General features: G+C 45.3%; 1 protein-coding gene across 11 annotated transcripts in view; it reads right to left on the minus strand.

Annotated features, from left to right (window-relative positions):
* AKAP9 (A-kinase anchoring protein 9) overlaps positions 1-24,733 on the minus strand; it is a 359,842-nt gene that overhangs the window by 270,202 nt on the left and 64,907 nt on the right. For 9 of the 11 annotated variants that reach the window (XM_040352374.1, XM_040352377.1, XM_040352368.1 and 6 more), the window contains 2 exons: positions 21,186-21,236; positions 20,578-20,748 (listed from right to left, as the gene is read on the minus strand). In XM_040352374.1, coding sequence (XP_040208308.1) covers positions 20,578-20,748; positions 21,186-21,236 — 222 coding nt within the window. The remainder of the gene's footprint in view (positions 1-20,577; positions 20,749-21,185; positions 21,237-24,733) is intronic. The other 2 variants (XM_040352376.1, XM_040352375.1) reach the window with 1 other exon arrangement.

The raw sequence follows: 24,733 nt of genomic DNA on the forward strand, positions 1-24,733 counted from the left end.
ATATTAAAAGTCAGCAGCTGCAGTATTTGTAGCTGCTGGCTGTTAATATTTTTTGAGTGCACATCCGCTTTAAGGCAGTTGAAGATCAAACAGAGGCTAGAATGGCAACTTCCTTGGCTGAAAATAACGTGATTTAGTTCTGCTTTATGATGGACATTGAAACGAGTGGGATTTAACAAAAAAAAATTTAATCTGATCACTTTTATTGCTGTCACAAGGAATGTAAACATCCCTTGCGACAGTAATAGGTTGTGACAGGTACTCTTTATGGAGGGATCTGGGGTCTAAAAGACCCCAAATCCCTACTTTGTACTTAAAAGTATTCAAAGTATTCAAATTCACCAAGCGCCTTGAGGCAATTCAGTTCGCATATGTAGCGCTATACAAGTTTTTCATTCATTCATTCATTCATTCATTCATTCAAAATGCCAACATCTGCATTTTTTAATACTGTAGATTTTTTTGAAATTGGCGCCATTGGCAGCCGAGTAAACCAGAAGTAACGTTGTGACATCGCTTCCGGGTTACTACATCGGAGACCCGATCGAAGACGATTCCCGCTTTGTTCGGTGTGACAAGAGACCCAGGCTGAGTGGTGGAAGGTGGCAGAATGTGGGGGGAATGTCCCCTCCCGCTGCTTACGATAATGACAGAGCAGCTGCTGAGCTTGTTATAAGAAAACCCTCCGCTCTCAAAAAAACGGTACCAGGGTGATGTCTGCAGCTGCAGGCTTCACTCTGGTACAACCACTTCCTCAAAACGACGTACAGGTATGTCATTTCGCGTGAAGTGGTTACCCTAAAGGCTAGTTTACACTTGCTTCAAAACAAGGCTTCAGACATGCTCTCTGAATGCCAGTCAAAGCTCCGGTCACTAAATAAAATGATTGGCTTACAGTCCTGTTTACACCTTGCATTTGCTTTGCTTCAAAAACTATACCCCATATCTCTTTAGCGGTGCTTCAAAGCATCTTCAAAGCCTCCATAGAACTCTATGACAGAGTTCGCTTGAAGCACCTGCGGCTTTTGGAGAGGCTTTAATTCAGTTTTAGCTTCGCTTTGTTTTGGAAAAAGTGCAGGTATGAGATATACACACACAGGGCATATGTCAAGCTTCAACAAAGCTTTAAAAGAACATCACGGAAGCATCACCAAAGCTTATTCAAAGCAAAATCGAAGCATCAAAAACACATAAAAGCATGTTGAAGCGGTAGACTCTTTAATGTGTGATGAAGCCAAAGCAAGTGAGCCCCAACTCTTTTCTCACCCTTCCTTTTGTAAAAAAAAAACTACCCTAAGCACCCCGACTCCTTTGGTCTAGGCCTAAACCCAACCTTCACCCGTGGCCCCAAATGTACCACTGGTAAAGGGTTACCTTCAAATATTCTTGCATATTTTTTTTTTAATTTATAAATTTCAAGACAATCCTTGCAATTGTTCTATAGGATTTGTCTACTGATCGGATCCTTGAAATCGCAGAAATTAGAACAACCATCAGGTCAGTGCATAACAAGGGAAAATTCTAGGTAAACAAAAGGACAATGGCAAAAAACAGAACCACTGGCACTGAACTGGACTATCTACACACGGGGGGGGACAGGTGTAGCCGGGAAACTGCATTATCTCACCATGAAGATGGCTGCCATTTGAGAAGTGAGGCGGCACACTGTTTTTCTGATATGCATCTTGAGGTGGGAGGGGGAAATTAATAATAAAAAAATAAATACATTAGATTGTTTGCTTCTACAGAACAGTGTTCACTTTACAGCTTGAATAATATTTGATTACAGAGGGAACTGCTGTGAGATGTGACGTCATACAGCATAAAGCACAGTGGTATTGGGGGTGGGGGTGGAGGTTGGGCACAATGGATCTTGGATGCTCTCACCATCATGGGGAAATAATTCAGTGCAGATTGAGAAAAGTATTTTTCTTACAGTCGATCTAAACCCCAACCAAATAGCATTTAGTTTGCTGGAACATTGTGCATCAAGAGCTATTTTTTTTTCATAAAATATATATATATTTTTTTTTTACATCACAATGCTGCCAATCTCAACATGAACTAGCCCCAGTGACAACTGCACTGCATTGCTCTGAACCAGCTTCCTGTTTATAAAAACCTGCCTGCACCATATGTGTCTGCAAACCTGCTTTTATTCTCTACTGCATGTGACAGGGTGACAACGTAGGAGCAATTGTCACTCTAAAAGGAAGTTCATGAACAAGGACTGTCATCGTAGGATCACCAGGTATTCTTTAATGAAAGCTCCTCCCTAAGGAGCCCCCGGCCAAAGTTGCACACCTGTTTCTACCATCTATAGAAGGCTAGGCAATCTTTCAAAAGTTGAGACCTACCTGTCCACCATGGAGGAAAGCAAAGATCACCCTTAGGCTGCATTCACACCTGAGCGTTTTGTCGCCTGAAGCGCGACGCTCAAAGACGCTAGAGGGGAAAAATAACATTATTCTCTATGGAGATGGTTCACATCGCCAACGCAAAACGCCGAACGCCTGAATTTCAAACAAGTCCCAGACCCTTTTTTGACGCGCAAATCGGGCGGCTTGGGCATTTTACATTTTACATTGATGCCAATGACCTGTACAAAACCTCGGGGAAAACGCCGCAATTTGTCACAGCAAATCGCGGTAAAAACACCGCAAATCGCCTACGCCTAGGTGTGAATGCAGCCTTAAAAAGAATAAAAAAAAAAAAAGCCCCTAATAAAAAGATGGCATGAAGAAAGTGCATTGCAGTAGTGTCCTCCCCCCCCCCCCTTCAAATCATCTAACCCCACAGTAATGTCCTCTGCCACCCACCATAGTAGGAGCCCCCGGCCAAAGTTGCACACCTTTTTCTACCATCTATAGAAGGCTAGGCAATCTTTCAAAAGTTGAGACCTACCTGTCCACCATGGAGGAAAGCAAAGATCACCCTTAGGCTGCATTCACACCTGAGCGTTTTGTCGCCTGAAGCGCGATGCTCAAAAACGCTAGAGGGGAAAAATAACATTATTCTCTATGGAGATGGTTCACATCTCAAACGCAAAACGCCGAAAGAATGCCGAACGCCTGAATTTCAAACAAGTCCCGGACCCTTTTTTGACGCGCGAATCGGGCGGCTTGGGCGTTTTACATTGATGCCAAAAACCTGTACAAAACCGCTGGGGAAAAACGCTGCGTTTTGTCGCGGCAAATCGCGGGGGAAAAACGCCGCAATTTGTCACGGCGAATCGCGGTAAAAACGCCGCAAATCGCTTACGCCAAGGTGTGAATGCAGCCTTAAAAAAAAAAAGCCCCTAATAAAAAGATAAAAAGATGGCATGAAGAAAGTGCATTGCAGTAGTGTCCTCCATCCCCCCCTTCAAATCATCTAACCCCACAGTAATGTCCTCTGCCACCCACCATAGTAGTGTCCTTTGCCCCCCTACACATCACCCCCCCCCCATACAGCTTTCAATTCAATAGCTGTGTTCCCCGCCGCGAGCGTCATATACAGCCCCTCCCCTTGTCCCAGTATTGGACGGGTGATCTGTCTATCAAAGTTTCCCGGACAAGGGACACGGCTCCGACTCCTCTCTCTTACCCAGCACAGGTAGGCTGCGATATGGGGACATTTGGCTGTGATATGGGGACATTTGGCTGCAATGTGGGGACATCTGGCTGCAATGTAGGGACATCTGGCTGCAATGTGGGGACACGTGGCTGCACTGGGGACACGTGGCTGCACTGGGGACACGTGGCTGCACTGGGGACACGTGGCTGCATTGGTAGACATGGGCAGGCTGCATTTTTGGGCACGGATAAAGTTGCTGTTAATATTTCTTTTTATAACTTAATTCTAAATAAAATGGGACATGGTAGGGGTTGGGCGGGGCAACTGGTGGCGAGTACGCCTTGAGGCCTGGCTAGTAGCTCAGGACTTGAAATTTTGAGCCCTGCTGTAGTGTGTAGGTAGCACTCTCCTACCTTACAACCGGTGTACAGCACAGTGGAGGCAGCACAGTACTGGATAGAGGCCGGGAGCTGTCGGAGTTAACGTTTCATATTAACAAGCTGGTAATTGGTTGTTAAGACGGCTCCACGTTCTATCACCTGCTAGTTAATTGAATGGTTAACTGAGATACAGTGGATATAGAAAAGATCCTCCCCCCTTCATAATCACATTTTGCTGAAATGAAGACAGATAGTTTTAGTTTAACCAGCTGTATTTACTCCAAGTGAAAGATGGAACACCAACAAATACAAAAAACTCAAAAAAACAGAATCACAGAGTTGGAAAAAGGATCACCCCCTTGTGTTTAATCTGTTGGGATATGCCTCTACTAAAATTGCACATCTAGACTTGGCGTTTAAGTCTGGGCCCTGACTAGGCCATGCAAAGGCATCCACCCTTGTCTCCTTTAACCACTGTGTGCTTTAGGTCATTGTCATCTGGGGAGATGATGTCCTAGAGACGAAACGCGTCGGGATGGACTCTATTGTTGACACATCTTTGCACAAAGTGCTTGTTTATCAACCTAAATGAAAGTGTTCTTGCTACATTAAAATATTGATACATATATAGAGTTATGTTATGTGGCCGTTTTTTTTCTTCCAATTAATGATACACACTGACCTGGGATTTCCTGGACCATCATGCCCTGCAAGATCACCTGTTTACCAGCCATCCTCTTCCATGGCATATTTCATCCTGCTGGCATTTGGTCACTCTTGACACAGCAATTTGAGAAACACACAGGATTGTCCCAGTTCCATCGTGGCTTCACCACACAAAGCCTGTTTGACCCTTTTGAACATATGTTCTCCTGGGTTCAAACACTCTGGTAAGCTCCTTACCTCTCGGTGGTGGTTTTTCTTCACTTCAATTCACCTCAACACTTTCAGCACTTCAATTTTGTTTGAAGCCATTACTAAGTTTTGGATTTTACAAACAATCGAGTTTGATCACCTTAAAAAGGGATTTTTATTAACAGCTTACCTGTAAAATCCTTTTCTTGTAGTACATCACGGGACACAGAGCAGCATAGCCATTACATATGGGTTATATAGTGTACCTTCAGGTGATGGACACTGGCACTCTCCGACAGGAAGTTCCCTCCCTATATAACCCCCACCCATAGTGGGAGTACCTCAGTTTTGTAGCAAGCAATATGCATCCCAAAATTCCCCATAAGAGGGGTGGGAGCTCTGTGTCCCGTGATGTACTACAAGAAAAGGATTTTACAGGTAAGCTGTTAATAAAAATCCCTTTTTCTTTATCGTACATCACGGGACACAGAGCAGCATAGCCATTACATATGGGATGTCCCCAAGCAATGCTCCATGAGGGGAGGGAGACAACCAGAAAAAACCAAACAAGAGGTGCCACCGGACAAGAGGAGATTAAACTGCGGCCCGCAGTACCGCCTGCCCAAAGGCTGAATCAGCGTTCCTCCTAACGTCCATTTGATAAAATTTTGCAAATGTGTGGACAGATGACCAGGTTGCTGCCCTGCAGACCTGAGCCATAGGGACCTGGTGATACGCTGCCCAAGAGGCACTTATAGCTCTAGTGGAATGAGCCTTAACCGATAAGGGTGGACTCTTCCCCTTCAGGCCATAGGCCTGAATAATCGTCTGTCTAATCCACTTAGCAATAGTGGCCTTAGACGCTGCCTGGCCCTTCTTGGGCCCTTCCGGCAGAATGAATAAGACGTCCGTCTTACGAATCTGGGCTGTAGCTTCCAAGTAAATCTTTACAGCTCTAACTACATCCAAGGAATGTAGTAACCTCTCTTCCTTAGAAGAAGGCTTTGGAAAAAATGATGGAAGAATCACATCTTGATTAAGGTGAAAATTTGATACCACCTTAGGCAGGAAGGACGGAAGCGGCCGCAAAACGACCCTGTCCTTATGCAATAATAAATAAGGTGCCTTACATGACAAGGCTGCCAACTCCGACACCCTTCTGGCGGATGCCATGGCCACCAGAAACACTAGTTTCCTAGTCAAAAGGACCAAAGGAATCACGGACAAGGGCTCAAAGGGCTGCCTTTGCAAGGCCGATAGAACCAAATTTAGATCCCAAGGATACAGGGGAGCTTTAATCGGGGGATTCACCCGAATAACACCTTGTAAAAAGGATTTCATTAAGGAATGGGCAGCCAACGATCTCTGGAAGAAGACCGACAAGGCAGACACCTGCCCCTTGATTGTGCCGACCGCCAAACCTTTTTCCACTCCCAACTGTAAAAACTCCAGGATTCTCCCAATAGTATATTTGCGGGGATCCCATTTCCTGGTTTCACACCAGGTAATATAGGCCTTCCACACCCTATAGTATAAACCTGGAAACTGGTTTTCTTGCGTTTATAAGGGTAGAAACGACCTGCCCTGAAAGGCCTCTGTTTCTGAGAATCAGGGACTCAGCCGCCAGGCCGTTAAATTTAGGGCCTGTAAGGCAGGGTGGTAGAATGGCCCTTGTGAGAGGAGGTCCGGACGTAGAGGGAGGACCCAAGGCTCCTCTACGGTCATCCTTTTTATCAAGGAGTACCAAGGTCTTCGGGGCCACGCTGGGGCCACTAGAATCGCTGGCTTGCGTTCCCTTTGAATTCTGTGAAGAAGACGGGGTAGCATCCGTATTGGAGGGAAGGCATAGATTAGCGCAAACTGATGCCAAGGACACACCAAGGCATCTGTCCCGCAGGCCAATGGATCCCTCGTTCGAGAGACAAAGTTTGCTACTTTGGCATTGAATCTGGACGCCATAATGTCCACCTCCGGAGTACCCCACTTCCGGCAAATGACCTGGAACACTTCGGGATGGAGGGACCACTCCCCTGGGGACATCTGTTGGCGGCTGAGGAAGTCCGCTTGCCAATTGTCCACCCCGGGGATAAAGATAGCTGAGATGCAGGGGACATGGGCTTCTGCCCATGAAAAGATCCGATCTACCTCCCTTTGGGCTGCCTGACTCCTGGTGCCACCCTGGTGGTTTATATATGCTATGGCAGTGGCATTGTCGGATTGTACCCTTACTGGGGAGCCCTGCAGAACCTCCGTCCAGCCCAAAAGAGCCAACCGAGCTGCTCGGATCTCTAAGACATTTATGGGTAGGGCTGATTCTGCCCTTGACCATTTCCCCTGTAGGGTTAAATCGTCTAGGACTGCACCCCAACCTGATAGGCTGGCGTCCGTGGTTACTATCCTCCATGAGGGGGGATTGAACGATCTTCCTTTCAGAAGATTTTTTGTGACTAGCCACCAACACAGGCTCTGCCTTACCGCATAGGGAAGGGAAATGGGAAGATCCAAGGCCTGGAGTCTTTTGTCCCAGGCCGCGAGAATTGCTCTCTGTAGTCTCCGAGAATGGATCTGGGCATAGGGCACTGCCTCGAAGGTGGCCACTAGCTTTCCCAACAGGCGCATGCAGAGGCGTATAGATGGCCTTGTGCTGCTTAGGACTATGTGGATTAACTCCCTTATCGAGTCCACTCTGGACTGGGGCAGGAAGATCCGTTGTTGTCTTGTATCTAAAATCAGACCTAGATACTCCAACCTTCTTGTGGGCTGTAAAGCCGATTTGTCCCGGTTTAGAACCCAACCCAGGGACTCTAGGCAGTTTACTGCTAGCAACACTGCCCGATTTAGACCGGCCGCTGAGTGGTCGACTACCAGAAGATCGTCTAGGTAGGCCATGATCAGAATGCCCTGTTCCCTTAGGATGGCTAATACGGGGGCCAGGATCTTCGTAAAAACCCGAGGGGCCGTGGCTAGTCCGAACGGAAGAGCCACGAACTGATAATGCCGATAGTTTAGGGCAAAACGCAGATACCTGTAATGGCCTGGGAAAATCGGAACGTGCAGGTATGCGTCCTTTATATCGATGGAGGCCAAGAACTCCTTTCCTTGGAGGGCGGCCACCACCGAACGAATGGACTCCATTCGAAAAGACCGGACTCTTAAAAAGCGGTTTAATAACTTTAGGTCCAGAATAGGCCTGACGTCGCCGTTTGGCTTCGGGACAACGAAGAGGTTTGAGTAAAACCCTTGTCCTTGCTCCCCTGCTGGTACTTCCATAATCACTCCTTGAGATAGGAGTCGCTCTAGGGCGGACAGAAGCGATGCCTGTCTCTGAGGGTCGCCTGGAAGTCTTGACATTTGAAAGTGAGGAGGGGGGAACTCCCGAAACTCCAGCTTGTACCCCTGAGTTACTGAGGACAGAACCCATTGGTCGGTAACTTGGGCCCCCCACAACTCCGAGAACAACCGGAGTCTTCCCCCCACTCGAGAGAGTGGGGGCGCCCCTTCACAAGGCTGCCTTAGGGGCAGCCTTAACCGGCTTACGGTTCCACGGTCTCTTGTTCCCTGCAGCTTGCCCCTGGGGCCTGTTTGTAGCTGCGCGTCCAGGAGGCCGTCGATACTGCCTAGAGAATGAGGGCCCTGGAACTGGAGAGGTTGGGCGCTTAAAAGAGGGACCTCGGAACCTTTTCTTAACCGGTAAAAGGGTGCTCTTACCACTAGAGATCTTTTGAATATATTTGTCAAGATCTTCTCCAAACAATCTCTCTCCTTGAAAGGAGAATCCTGTAAGGAGTTTTTTGCAGGGGGTTTCTGCAGACCAGTTCTTTAACCAAAGTAATCTTCTCATGTGGACCAAATACAGGGATAGGCGGGACGCCTGTTGGATTGAATCCTTGATAGCGTCTACCGCGAAACATAAGGCTCTAGGTAGATCGGCTAAGTCCTGAGCCTGTTGAGCCGGGAGGTCCTTTAGGGCCTGCTTGGCCTGGTCTTTTAAAGCCTGGCAGACGCCAATGGCAGCTACAGCTGGCTGGACCACTGCCCCCGCTGTGGAAAAGGATGCCTTTAGTAAGGTCTCAAGCCTTTTATCCACAGGATCTTTGAACATGTGAATATTGTCCACTGGACATGTTAAAGCTTTATTGACACATGATATGGCTGCGTCAACAGTGGGGACAGCCCATTTTTTTGAAAACTCCTCCTCTAAAGGGTACATAACTGCGAACCTTTTAGGAGGCAGAAAAATCCTGTCTGGCTTAACCCAGTCCTGAAATATCAGGTCCTTTAACAAAGGATGGACCGGGAACACCAGGTTGGCTTGGGGCGCTTTTAGGGAGCCCAATGAGGACACAGCGGAGGCCAGAGGCTGAGGCAAAGGCATTTTAAAAGCTGACCGCACCATATCCGTTAAGGACTGAACCCACAATTTTTCTGCGTGAGAAGCTGAAAAAGGTTCTTCTATAGTAGAATCTTCAGAACCCAAATGGTCCAGATGATCCTCAGCCTGGTCTCCTGTATCTTCCAATTCCTCAGTGGAAAGGACATCTTCCTCAGGAGATTCAAACCTGGGAGACGGGGACCTAGCCCGCTTCTTCCCGGATAAAGAGGCCGTAATAAGAGCGGCCATCCTCTTTTCAAATCCACCCAAGGTGGAGGCTAACATCTCTTCCGTGACATAGGAAGGAGTTGGTTGAATAGGGCCCGCCATAGCACCTAGCAACCCCGATGGCTCACCCAGGGCAGCAACCTCCGGATCCTCCGGGGAGGTAGGGGCAGGTGGATTCTGGGAAATATCCTCCGAGCCCGATGGGGAACCCTTCGGCTTTTTAACACTTTTAGCATTTTTAGCGTTCCCTGCACCCTTAGGAGCCATAATAACAAATCTGAGATACTCCGCTAATATACAACTAACTGTAATAGCTGGAGAAAAACACACATTTAAATAAATGAGGAAAAAAATTTAGGCTAGGGTAATGTTAGACAGAAACTAAACTTCCCAAAACCTAACAAGAGATAGCAATATTGAGCCCCAAGGGCTTAATCATATCCTAATATTGCTTCCCTTAATGCTGGGCTAAGAGAGTACCAAATACTAAGTACTCTGACTGCTACTTAGTACACCGGCTTTTTAGAGAAAATATGAGCTTAAACAGCTCTTTAGCAAGGTGTGTACAAAAAAAACGGCCACTAGGTGTCACTGTGTCAGCATAACATAGGCAAACCTATCCTGCTCAGCATCGCTGCTCCGTGTCCCTTCACAGCCTTCAGCAAACTGACAGGCTAAATAGAGTTTTTCCCTCTGATGTACAGAGGGGAGGGAACTCCCTGGGCGTCCCCCGCCCCTCCACGCAGCGTCGGCGCCTATAACAGTGCGCGCGCACGCGCGCGCGCTCCCGACGCCGCTTTCAGGAAGCAGGAAGCAGAATCCATGTGGGGAGAGGAGCCCGGGAGCTGCTGGAGATACACAGACATCAGGAAGTAAGTAATTTAAACCTGACATGCTCCCTTTTACATTTCATGGAGCAAAACACCTTGTAGCAGCAGCAGCAGTCTATTAGCCCAGCCAGAGGAACAGTATACCTGGGTGTTTGAGCCATCCAGTCATGCAGACTTTGTGGTTTCTCTTTTAGCCCATGCACAGAGGCATAAAAAAGGCTTTTCCCCAGAGTCCCCTGTGGGGAGCCCACTGACAAACCAAGTTCCGTAGGCCCCCCGCTTACCTTTCCACGCCGCAGGGTATTGCTCATGCAAGAGGCCCAATCTTCCCCCTTCACCGTGGGTATGGTCATAGACCTTCAGGGACCGGGGTCCAAGTCAGGAACACCACACACCTGGACCTATACAGCACTACTGGCAGCAGGTATTCATAGGTTAAAAAACCCAGTCCTGGAACCCAGAGTCCAGCCCTCCAAGGAGAGGCATTATAGGCAAAACCCCATCCACGAATTGGGGCCCGGGTACCGTCCACTTTGGCTATGAAGCACCTTGGACGGATCCGGTCGGCTGGCCCTGGTCCCAAGGACAAACTGCAGGCACAACCTTCAACGTGCACCAACACCTAAGACACTGGCGAAAAAACTGAGGTACTCCCACTATGGGTGGGGGTTATATAGGGAGGGAACTTCCTGTCGGAGAGTGCCAGTGTCCATCACCTGAAGGTACACTATATAACCCATATGTAATGTAGAAAAAAGGGGTGGAGATAAGGGCCGTCTAATGTGAGCCACCCTCACTGCGCGTAGCTGGAGAATAAATGTGAACACTAGTGATATTTATAAAATAAATGAATAAATTAATAAATATGCAAGAGCTGCTGCTTTAAAAATTATAGAATCCAAAATAGTTAATATGCAAATACAGTGATACCTATTATAAATAAGGTGCCAAATGTGATATTAAACAGCGCTCAAAAAAATATGTGAAAATGTAAATATCAACAAATATAATATTGGTACAGTGACATAGTGAAAAATAAATAAATAATCCACCCTCTAAGTGAGTCAATATATAAGTGTCCAAAAATCCGTGCAAAAATCGCATCAAAAAATACCAGGTTGGCAAATAAAGTCCATGAACTGTCTAAGTGAACAAAAAAATATATATAAATAGTTCATAAATGGAGAGCAAAGGAAAAGAAAAAATCCTTCCCGATCTTCAATAAGTGCTTTCACCACACCACAGTGACTGCGTGCTTCCACCACCCATCAGAAATGCAAACTCACCGCAACAAATGGCCTGACACTTTCGTGTTTAGGCACACAGGCTTGTTAACTGACCCCCTCAGTTTAGTTGATAGAACTCCTTCTTTTCATATAGGGTGGAGCATTCAGTTAAACAGATGGAGATCCGAAGCAAAAAGAAAACTCCAAGATAACAGCCATATGCAAATAAGAAAAAGAGAGCACAATAGTGTGATACTGTAACACAACTTTTAATAACACACTACAAATCTCCCAAAGAATGCACTCACAAAGGTAACTCTTGTTACAAGCAGTGTATAAATCCAAAAACTGACACGGTGTAAAACAAAAAATAAAGATATCCTCCAGGTGAACTAGTGGTCACAGCGGACCAACGAATAGCCCAAGTGTTACTCACAGCCCTTGTGCAGGTGTACTGGAGCTGCTGCTTAGGTAATTGAGCTGGTGGCAGATTAGACCATTCCACGTTCAAGCTTAGAAAGTTAGGTGTGCGGTTGTGACTTCAGTAATCACTCCCCGACATGTTTCATCGAAATGATTTCTTCATGGGGTTACTTACCAGCTGTCTAGTGCCGCTTTATATAGTTGCCAGGGTCCTCCCTCCCCCCTTGTGTTAATCAGTAGGCACGCATCATAACAAGCTGCAGCTGAGTGGACTTACGTTCCTCCCAGCCATGCTAACATGCAGCTGATCCGCTCATCCAATCAGAGCAGCATCATCGTCATGACGCTGTAGCTGGCATTCTTCCAACGTGGTGGAGGCCCTCAGTGGCGACGTTGGTGTATTACACCACATCCCACTGCCTAGTATCGAATGTAATGTCTAACCCCGATGGTTAAACTGGGGTATGACACTCAACCTGCCTGCAGTGTATTCCATAATGGAGGGATGAAAACCAAATATTGCTGACTGTCAGCTTTTCGGATGTCCCTATGACCACAAGTTACCTCTAGGGTCTATGCATACAGAGTATAGCAATATAAATTCAGAAACACAGAGTACATTGGCTCTCATTATTTAAGCACAAGAGCCAGCCAATTAGTGGTGTGTATAGTTATGAATGACATGTATACATATATAAAATATATATTATATAGCACTCTAAAATCTACAAACACATCTCTAGACAATAAGTGTATATACAAAATATAAATGATATTTTAAAAATTGTATATAAAAGAGTTGCAGATATTGTTATCCATATTAAAAATGCATAAAAATATTAGTTAAAAGATATTAATAGGAATAAACAATATATATAAAATAATACATATATTTTTAAAAATGTTAAAATTATTTAAAAACATTATATTAAAATGAATACTGGAAAAAGATAATAAACTGGGCCATGAGCTGTAAATGACATGTGTATAAATATACGTTAGTAAAACAAATAAATGCTCTGGTTTAGACGTAAGTGGGTGTACTACATCATCCCCATATGCATGCACTCATCAAAACTCTGATCATGACGGGTAGCCCAGTTGTTTGGCCCCCTTATATAAACATAGCTCATGATCATCCTATATATGTAAAAACGCATGTCTCAAATCTATTGCTCATAATTTAGGCATTGCTAATGAAGCAATTCACATCCAGTTCTATGTTTAGTCCCCTCGGAAAATGGCTTTTTAACAGGAAGATCCATTGAGTTTCGCGCTGCGACAGGTCTCTCACCCTATTTGAGCCTCTCCACGAAGGGTACACACAGTCAATGCCGCAGAACTGAGCTAACGAGGGGTCTTGGTTATGTTTTTCTTTAAAGTGGACTGACACACTATGATACTCGAAGCCTTTCTTAATATTCGCAAGGTGTTCAGCCACTCGAATCCGCAATAACCGCTTGGTTCTCCCTACATAAAGTAGCCCACAGGGGCACCAGATCAGGTATACTACGTAAGAAGAGTTACACGTAATAAATTCTTTAATAGAAAAACTCTTCCCATCACTACTCATGACCTGTTGTTTACCCCTGTTACTTGTTCGTACAGTTCTACAGCAGATGCATTTCCTACAGGAGAAAAATCCTTTAAGATCTATTCTAAGGGCCTGTTGGTCTGGGGGATCTAAAATCTTACGAACCACCTTATCACCGAAATTAGGAGCCCTCCTGTAGATGAATCGTGGTTGACTCGGAAGAATTTCGGCAAGGTGTCTGTCCTTGCCCAAGATGTGCCAATGATTTTTAAAAATGGCCTCTACCTCCCTATATTGGGCATGAAACCCATAATATAGGGAGGTAGAGGCCATTTTTAAAAATCATTGGCACATCTTGGGCAAGGACAGACACCTTGCCGAAATTCTTCCGAGTCAACCACGATTCATCTACAGGAGGGCTCCTAATTTCGGTGATAAGGTGGTTCGTAAGATTTTAGATCCCCCAGACCAACAGGCCCTTAGAATAGATCTTAAAGGATTTTTCTCCTGTAGGAAATGCATCTGCTGTAGAACTGTACGAACAAGTAACAGGGGTAAACAACAGGTCATGAGTAGTGATGGGAAGAGTTTTTCTATTAAAGAATTTATTACGTGTAACTCTTCTTACGTAGTATACCTGATCTGGTGCCCCTGTGGGCTACTTTATGTAGGGAGAACCAAGCGGTTATTGCGGATTCGAGTGGCTGAACACCTTGCGAATATTAAGAAAGGCTTCGAGTATCATAGTGTGTCAGTCCACTTTAAAGAAAAACATAACCAAGACCCCTCGTTAGCTCAGTTCTGCGGCATTGACTGTGTGTACCCTTCGTGGAGAGGCTCAAATAGGGTGAGAGACCTGTCGCAGCGCGAAACTCAATGGATCTTCCTGTTAAAAAGCCATTTTCCGAGGGGACTAAACATAGAACTGGATGTGAATTGCTTCATTAGCAATGCCTAAATTATGAGCAATAGATTTGAGACATGCGTTTTTACATATATAGGATGATCATGAGCTATGTTTATATAAGGGGGCCAAACAACTGGGCTACCCGTCATGATCAGAGTTTTGATGAGTGCATGCATATGGGGATGATGTAGTACACCCACTTACGTCTAAACCAGAGCATTTATTTGTTTTACTAACGTATATTTATACACATGTCATTTACAGCTCATGGCCCAGTTTATTATCTTTTTCCAGTATTCATTTTAATATAATGTTTTTAAATAATTTTAACATTTTTAAAAATATATGTATTATTTTATATATATTGTTTATTCCTATTAATATCTTTTAACTAATATTTTTATGCATTTTTAATATGGATAACAATATCTGCAACTCTTTTATATACAATTTTTAAAATATCATTTATATTTTGTATATACACTTATTGTCTAGAGATGTGTTTGTAGATTTTAGAGTGCTATATAATATATATTTTATATATGTATACATGTCATTCATAACTATACACACCACTAATTGGCTGGCTCTTGTGCTTAAATAATGAGAGCCAATGTACTCTGTGTTTCTGAATTTATATTGCTATACTCTGTATGCATAGACCCTAGAGGTAACTTGTGGTCATAGGGACATCCGAAAAGCTGACAGTCAGCAATATTTGGTTTTCATCCCTCCATTATGGAATACACTGCAGGCAGGTTGAGTGTCATACCCCAGTTTAACCATCGGGGTTAGACATTACATTCGATACTAGGCAGTGGGATGTGGTGTAATACACCAACGTCGCCACTGAGGGCCTCCACCACGTTGGAAGAATGCCAGCTACAGCGTCATGACGATGATGCTGCTCTGATTGGATGAGCGGATCAGCTGCATGTTAGCATGGCTGGGAGGAACGTAAGTCCACTCAGCTGCAGCTTGTTATGATGCGTGCCTACTGATTAACACAAGGGGGGAGGGAGGACCCTGGCAACTATATAAAGCGGCACTAGACAGCTGGTAAGTAACCCCATGAAGAAATCATTTCGATGAAACATGTCGGGGAGTGATTACTGAAGTCACAACCGCACACCTAACTTTCTAAGCTTGAACGTGGAATGGTCTAATCTGCCACCAGCTCAATTACCTAAGCAGCAGCTCCAGTACACCTGCACAAGGGCTGTGAGTAACACTTGGGCTATTCGTTGGTCCGCTGTGACCACTAGTTCACCTGGAGGATATCTTTATTTTTTGTTTTACACCGTGTCAGTTTTTGGATTTATACACTGCTTGTAACAAGAGTTACCTTTGTGAGTGCATTCTTTGGGAGATTTGTAGTGTGTTATTAAAAGTTGTGTTACAGTATCACACTATTGTGCTCTCTTTTTCTTATTTGCATATGGCTGTTATCTTGGAGTTTTCTTTTTGCTTCGGATCTCCATCTGTTTAACTGAATGCTCCACCCTATATGAAAAGAAGGAGTTCTATCAACTAAACTGAGGGGGTCAGTTAACAAGCCTGTGTGCCTAAACACGAAAGTGTCAGGCCATTTGTTGCGGTGAGTTTGCATTTCTGATGGGTGGTGGAAGCACGCAGTCACTGTGGTGTGGTGAAAGCACTTATTGAAGATCGGGAAGGATTTTTTCTTTTCCTTTGCTCTCCATTTATGAACTATTTATATATATTTTTTTGTTCACTTAGACAGTTCATGGACTTTATTTGCCAACCTGGTATTTTTTGATGCGATTTTTGCACGGATTTTTGGACACTTATATATTGACTCACTTAGAGGGTGGATTATTTATTTATTTTTCACTATGTCACTGTACCAATATTATATTTGTTGATATTTACATTTTCACATATTTTTTTGAGCGCTGTTTAATATCACATTTGGCACCTTATTTATAATAGGTATCACTGTATTTGCATATTAACTATTTTGAACCCATATGTAATGGCTATGCTGCTCTGTGTCCCGTGATGTACGATAAAGAAAGCGGGAGTTCACCCAATTATTTTTTTTTTCTCTTTTCCCCTTAGATGGATGCTCGTTTTGTCTAGGGGAATCGGCTAGTTGTTTTAAAATATGATCCGTACTTACCGTTTACGAGATGCATCTTCTCCGTCGCTTCCGGGTATGGGTCTTCGGGAGCGGGCGTTCCTTCTTGATTGACAGTCTTCCGAGAGGCTTCCGACAGTCGCATCCATCGCGTCACTCGTAGCCGAAAGAAGCCGAACGTCGGTGCGGCTCTATACTGCGCCTGCGCACCGACGTTCGGCTTCGTTCGGAAAATCGTGACGCGATGGATGCGACCGTCGGAAGCCTCTCGGAAGACTGTCAATCAAGAAGGAACGCCCGCTCCCGAAGACCCATACCCGGAAGCCGACGGAGAAGATGCATCTCGTAAACGGTAAGTACAGATCATATTTTAAAACAACTAGCCGATTCCCCTAGACAAAACGAGCATCCATCTAAGGGGAAAATGTGTAATCTATGGGTGAACCTCCGCTTTAAGGATAGATATCTGTGTAATTCTGCACTTTGAGTTTTCTACATATGGACATTTAAGTTTGTATTTATGTGGTCATTCATATTCTCATTGTCACGTTTGGGATTTTAGAACCATTTTAATTTAATGTTTTCAGGCATTTTTTATTTCCTAATTTTTACTTTTTGAGTAGCGCTACACTCTTTGTTTCCACATGGCTTTGTGTCACATTGAGAAGGCAATTAGTTACACCTGATTTAGTTGAAGAGTCATTTTCAATAGGGGGTAATCCTTTTTCCAACTCAGCGATTCGGTTTTTGAATTTTTTTCTTTTTTCTTTTCTGACAGGTTAGTGTTTTATCTTTCACCTGGATGTTATAAGCTGCACTGAGCAAATATATCTGCATAAAACAAAAACTGTGCATGTCTTCATTTCAGGCTGCAAAGCAACACAATTATAATTTTAAAGGGGTGATTCTTCTTTTCTATAACTTCTTTCCTGCCCTCCACCCAGTATTGTGTTGCCTCCCAATCTTGGAGACTGGGCAGGAGGGGGGCGGTGATAAGGATCGGTAAAGCAGTACAGTATTGTGTTTGCGATCTACCCAATGACTTCCCGCGGTCCAGGGGTAGACTGAGATTGACATCTTGCTGACCTATCTGCAGTGTAAGGTTAACAGCCTTGCATTGTACTTGATAACACAGAGGAACTGCTCACAACCCAGAATAAGACAGAGAAGAGGGGAGTGGTAGAGCCAGCTGGAGCAGGGTATAAGATGGGCAATACAGCTACTTCAGCTCCCCCTGGAGCATTTTGCCCCTGCAGTGTGGTAGGGTTCCAGTGCAAGGATTTTTTTTTCTATCCTGGAGCTGGCTTTTAGGTAGGCCAAGAATGTTTTTCAAAGCAGAAGAGACCTATGGGGGTTATTTACAAAAGGCAAATTCACTTTGCACTACAAGTGCACTTGGAAGTGCAGCCGCTGTAAATCTGAGGGGTAGATCTGAAATGAGAGCGAAGCTCTGCTGATTTTATCATCCATGTGCAGGTTAAAATGCATTTTTTTGCATGTCCCCCTCGGATTTACAGCGACTGCACTTCCAAGTGCACTTGAAGTGCAAAGTGGATTTGGCTTTAGTAATTAACCCCCAATGTCTCTTCTGCAATAAACGATTCTTTCTGTTCTCCTTATAGACTCGTTACCTTGTACATGGTAATAAGTCCCTAGAAACAATGAGGCTTCCAAATCCCAAGAGAAGACACACTTGCGCTGTGTTGTAGCCTTTTCTATCAAGATTTGAAATGTTCAGCGTTCCCAGAATATAGCTGGAAGCATTGTGATGTTACCCTCTCAAGCTTGGAAACCGGGGTAAAACCATGTGTGCTGCTGTTACTGGGGAGCTACAGTTCATTGAGGGAGACATGAATGCCAACATGTACTGTGACATACTGAAGCAGAACATGATCCCCCTCCCTTCGGAGATTGGGCCGCAGGGCAGTATTCCAACATGATAACGACCCCAAACACACCTCCAATATGACCACTGCCTTGCTAAAGAAGCTGAGTGTAAAGGGGATGGACAGGCCAAGCATGTCTCCAGACCTAAACCCTATTGAGCATCTGTGGGGCATCCTTAAACGGAAGGTGGAGGAGCACAAAGTCTCTAACATCCACCAGCTCCGTGATGTCATCATGGAGGTGAACTCCATGCCCAAGGGGGTTAAAGCAGTGCTGCAAAATAATGGTGGCCACACAAAATATTAACACTTTGGGCCCAATTTGTACATTTTCACTTAGGGGTGTACTCACTTTTGTTGCCAGCGGTTTAGACAATAATAGCTGTGTGTTGATTTATTTTGAGGGGACAGCAAATTTACATTGTTATACAAGCTGAACACTCGCTACTTTACATTGTAGCAAAGTGTAATTTCTTCAGTGTTGTCACATGAAAAGATATAATAAAATATTTACAAAAATGTGAGGGGTGTACTCACTTTTGTGAGATACTGTATATATCAGGGATATGCAGTTAGCGAACCTTCAGCTGTAGCATGACTACAAGTCCCTTGAGGCATAGCAAGACTCTGACAGCCACAAACATACCACCAAAAGGCAGAGGCATGATGGGACTTGTAGTTTTGCAACAACTGGAGGTCCGCTAATTGCATATCCCTGGTAAATATCATGTATAGTTGCTGCACAAGTCATATTGTAATTGAAGGTTATTAAGAATTAACTTTCCTTTTCAATCTTCAATTTTCTGTAAACTGCAATACCACATGGCAACCTGTTCAGCGACGGTCCCCAACACCTCCCTGGCACCAGGCACCAGCCTTAGGCTCCAATCACATCTAGGCGGACGAAATCGCGGCGTTTTGTCGCCGCAAATCGCGGTACAAATAGCTGCGTTTTGTACCGCGATTTGCTGCGACAAAACGCCGGTATTGTCCGCCTAGATGTGCCCCAGATTGACCCCCTCTATGGAGATGCTTCCCATCTCCTAGCCGAACGACGCCTGAAAAAAAGGTCCGGGACCTTTTTTCAGGCGGCAGGCGTCAGGCATTCGGCGTGGAGATGTGAACCATCTCCATAGAGGGAAATGTGTTTCCAGCCCTCTGGCGGCAGCGGCGTAGCGCTACAGGCGTAACAACGCCTAGATGTGAATGGGGGCTTAGCAACAACCCCTTCATGAACTGGGAATGTGGTTGTGTTCAGCCGATAACCTCTAGGGGAGGGGGGGGTGCTGCCTGTCAACCTGAAGGGCATGTTTTGGCACAACCTGTGACCACCAGAGGGTGTGGGCATGTGCAACCTGTCACCTCTGCATCAGACCAGCTATCCTTCCTCCTCTTCTGCTTGCTCTGCATAGGTAAGGTGACCACTGAGATCAAAGGGAGTAGTGGTTCTAGGAGAAGGGGAGTAGTGGTTCTAGGAGAAGGGGAGCAGGCATTCTCTGGTGGTGGGAGAGTGTCAGTGCAGGTTGTGCTGGCTAACTCGCCTGCAGCCCACTCCCAGCTACGCAGCCTGGCTCCCAACAGACCACGGACCGGCACTTGTCCACAGCCCGGAGGTTGAGGACCCCTGGTGTACAGAACACCCCCTAAAAATGTAATTTCCTGCTTGTGCCATTGGCTTACTGACTTTCCCAGAATTCTGCACCAAGATAAAAGTCAGATTTTGGGCATCCCCTGCAACAAAAATTTAATGTTTAGGTGAAATAGAAATTACATCCAAAGGGGTGCAGACCCTGTCACATTCTCGACTGGAACTCAAGTGCATCAGCTGATAGATAATTATAAAATCACTCCAAATGGATTCACTTTGAACATGGACACAGACAAACAAACAGATATTTTCTTCAGAATAACAAAAGGTAGGAATCTATGACCAGGTTTGTTAACCTCCTTGCAGTGTACAGAAATCACACGGGGGGGGGGGGGGGGGGGGGGGGGGGGAGTTGTTTTTTTCTCAACAAAAGTGGAGTTATTCTTTAAGCAAGCCATACATGGATGAAAGTTTGTCTGGTTCAGCAGGTACTGGTTGGTATCTTGTGCCGCTCCTTCCTCTAACACATCAGCCCTGCTGTACCGAGCCTGTAAAAGGCTGATACCAATTCATATTCAGGTATTTACAACGCATGCATTTATAAAAAATACATTTAATGATTAAAAAAATAAAGAGCTAAATAAACTGGTGTCATTTACATCTATGTAGAGTTCAGCTTTAAGTCTGCATACCTGTTGCAATCCCTCGGTTCCATAGGCCCCCCTCATCTCTTCCAGTTCTCTGTTCAACTCCTCGATTTCTTGCTGCTTCCCGACCAGTTCATCCTCCATCACCTCGAGCCGCGAAAGGGCGCTCTGGGTACCTCGGTCGCAGAACGTTTCCCGCACCTCGAACTCTTCCTCCTGAATCGATCCAAATTGGTTAGTGAAAGTGGCACTTACAAGTCTGAAAAACTCAGGGCGGCTGCTGCTTTTCCAGCGCTGCTAGCAAAGTTACCCACATTATAATAGCCGGCAGCACTGAGCGAGCTTACTGCCATGGCAACCACCTTTGTTGTGGAGATAATTTGCGCCTCAAGAGCACTGACACATTTCCACCAAATTCCCTACGTGTAAAAAAAAAAATGACAAAGCAAAAACTGCATCATTTACTCTCGTTACGCAACAGATACCGACCACAGAGCTATAGGAAAGGTTAGAGCGTGCATGTAGCATGTGTTAAGTGAGAAAGTACAGAGTCGGTCCCATCACCATTTAACCAATGTGATGCTGGAGCTCTAGAGAGGGTTATCTAAGCCTGGTTAGTTATACAAGGGAACGCATGTGACTATATACTGTACCCATGGGGTGTGGGCTGTGTTGTTTGCTGTCAGCGGCAAACCGTCAACCACCTGTGATAAAAACAATAGCCAAAAGGATGACGTATAAACATAACAGAAAAGACATATCCAGCCAAAGATGTGTTTTTTCTACAAATATTTTCACACCGTTTTGATCTTTTTTCACACCATATCTGGTCTTTTGTTGACTTAAATTTTTTTTTTTTTTTTTTTACATTCACTTTACCATCTCTGCCTTCTTTTACTCCTACCCTTCTCTTTCCCTCCTCTTCCCTCCCTTCCTCTTTTTCCTTTCTCCCCCCCCCTTCTCTCCTCTTCCTTTCCCCCCCCTTCTCTCCTCTTCCTTTCTTCCCCCCTTCTCTCCTCTTCCTTTCTCCCCTCTTCTCCTCTTCCTTTCTCCCCCCCTTCTCTCCTCTTCCATTCTCCCCCCCTTCTCTCCTCTTCCTTTCTCCCCCCCCCTTCTCTCCTCTTCCTTTCTCCCCCCCCCTTCTCTCCTCTTCCTTTCTCCCCCCCCCTTCTCTCCTCTTCCTTTCCCCCCCCCCCTTCTCTCCTCTTCCTTTCTCCCCCCCCCTTCTCTCCTCTTCCTTTCTCCCCCCCCTTTCTCTCCTCTTCCTTTCCCCCCCCCCTTTCTCTCCTCTTCCTTTCTCCCCCCCCTTTCTCTCCTCTTCCTTTCTCCCCCCGCTTTCTCTCCTCTTCCTTTCTCTCCTCTTCCTTTCTCCCCCCCCCTTTCTCTCCTCTTCCTTTCTCCCCCCCCTTTCTCTCCTCTTCCTTTCTCCCCCCCCTTTCTCTCCTCTTCCTTTCTCCCCCCCTTCTCTCCTCTTCCTTTCTCCCCCCCCTTCTCTCCTCTTCCTTTCTCCCCCCCCCTTCTCTCCTCTTCCTTTCTCCCCCCCCTTCTCTCCTCTTCCTTTCTCCCCCCCCTTCTCTCCTCTTCCTTTCTCCCCCCCCCCTTCTCTCCTCTTCCTTTCTCCCCCCCCCTCTCTCCTCTTCCTTTCTCCCCCCCCTTCTCTCCTCTTCCTTTCTCCCCCCCCTTCTCTCCTCTTACTGGTTCTCCCCTTCTCTCCTCTTACTTTCTCCCCCCCCTTCTCTCCTCTTCCTTTCCCCCCCCCCTTCTCTCCTCTTCCTTTCTCCCCCCCCTTCTCTCCCTCCCTCTTCCTCCCCCCCCTATTCCTTTTGACTAGTCACCCATTCTTATTTCTTGGTTCATGGTTTGAATAAAGCCGATTAACACACCCTGCATCAACACCTAGATACTGGCTTGGGTCATTCGGGCATTGGCTAGCATGTGCAGGTTTGTTACCCAGTGAAGAGCATCCTATCTGGCGCCCAGCCACGGACAAAGAGACTTCTCCACGTGGGCGAGTAACATTTGAAAGGGCATGGAAACTGACACTAATATATTATGTCTTATAAAAAAGTAAATGTCATGTCTCTAAATATGTTCTGTTTTATGCAGTGCTACATCTTTGTATCTTCTGTCTTTTTCTAAAAAATATCCCCTGAGGAAGCCCTGGGTGGCGAAACATGTCGGGATAGTCACTCCATTACCATGCTGAGTGATCACTTTTTCAATTATACTTGAAAATTACGCCCCTGTATATCATAAGCACAATTAATTTTTAATTCATACCTTGTGTACTAATAAAATGTCTGTTATACATTTATAAATTTCAGCATTCATTACCATTTCTTTGCCGGCACCACCAAACCCCCCCCCATCCAAAAAAAAAAAAACACACTGTTGTCTCTATTTTTAGGAATGGCGGTGCCTTTTTTCCTTTATCATCTACCCATATCTCCATTTCTCTTCTCTCCCCAGGATGTCCAGTGATGGCACTCTTCCCCATATACACCTTCACTGTTCTTGGTCAGTTGCAGCACATTTGTCAGACATTTATACACCGTTTGTTATACCTACCTATACACAATCACATAATTTTTTTGACCATGTTTTTTTCAGACCAGTGTTGGTCAGATGTGCTTTTCTGATTTCCATAGATGGATTACTCCTTCCCCCTGGTCGGTTCTTGTACTGTTCCTCTGGTCCGGGTGGGATTTCCCTGCCTCGGCCCCGGGTCAGACTTTGTCATTGGCAACCCTCACATCCATCTCGTAGGCTGGATTTTCACTCTGAGCTGACATGCGAGTATCAGACTTCTGGCCTCTATCATTATTTTTGGTTACCCATTTAGGGGTCTTTACCCCTACACATCTTGTATTACTTTTATTCACTGAGAATTTGGGCAACATACTCCTGACGAAATGCGTAGAGTTACTATTTGTCGATCCTTACATTTTATATTTATCATGCACTTGTCTAGTCTATTGTACCATGTATTGGTTATTTATGTATTTATTATAATAATCATGTGTGTGAGGGGGGTTAGCTCGGCAGCGGGTGTGTGTGACCCCTGGATGGGTTCACTACACAAAAATTAGGCGCAGCAAACAGGGATTTACAATGGTCCACAAAACATCAAAAAACAAAAAGAAACATGAAAATAAATCCTTGCCAACTTGGCCACTTACTAAACAGAGGTTCCCTGGCTATCAGCTAGGTGCAGCCATGTGCTGTCCCCAGCACCTATCTCCCTGTTAAAGAGGTTTGCCACACAGGCGTTGTCTCACCGCGCAGACAGGTATCAGGCCCCCCAGTCTAAATAGGCTAGTTCCAGGATGGAGCAACTCCCTTTGCATGCTGGGAGTTTTTGTAGAGGCCTTAATGAGCCAACTCAATTTAGCTGGGCTCATTACCTCTACCCCTGCAGGACTCCCTGCCCTTCCCCCTAGTGGTACAAATCGGCATAGAGCCTGAATCTGGGACACATATTTGCAACCCTGGATGCAACCAGAACCAGGCGATTTTACCTGCCTGCTGTCACAATGTACCATATGTCAGCTCTCAATCCTGTATATCAATCAAGTTTTATCCTTTACCATGTATTTCACCAAATATGAAATGTGCTTTTTACAATGAACTTTTAAATAAACTTTATAATACATTTTCTATTTTTGTAATTTCATTTTGTGATATGCCTCATTTAAAGTCCCATGACCATAATTGTTGCTTGTAATCCAGTCAAAGATATTCTACATGATCTCACTTAGGTATTCTAATAAACTCACTAAAGCATTTATTTATTTTTAATTGCATTGAGTATGAAGTTTATCCCGTACCCTAGCTAAAACAGTTCCTGTCCTGGAAGTAAGAATAAATCTCCAGATTAAGGGTCCTTTCACACGGAGCGGACCGTTTCTGTGTCCGCTCCGTGTGTCCGCGGGGATCCTCCGTCATCCCCGATGAGCTGTCGGCGGATAGGGCGGTCCCCGCACACAGTGCAGAGACGGCCCTATTTTTGCTCCGCTCTCCCCTATGGGGGGATCGGATGCAGACGGACCGTCTGTCCGTCGGCATCCGATCCGTTCCCCCGAAGGGAAGAAAAATAGGGTTTCTTCCGTTCGCAAAAGCGGATCCCGACGGACGCGGACGTTAGCGGATGCTCCATCCGCTAACGGACGCGATCCCATAGGGATTCATTACAAGTCCGTTA

The sequence above is a fragment of the Rana temporaria genome, chromosome 5 (genome assembly GCF_905171775.1).
Source record: "Rana temporaria chromosome 5, aRanTem1.1, whole genome shotgun sequence".
In the NCBI taxonomy this organism is placed as follows: Eukaryota; Metazoa; Chordata; class Amphibia; order Anura; family Ranidae; genus Rana; species Rana temporaria.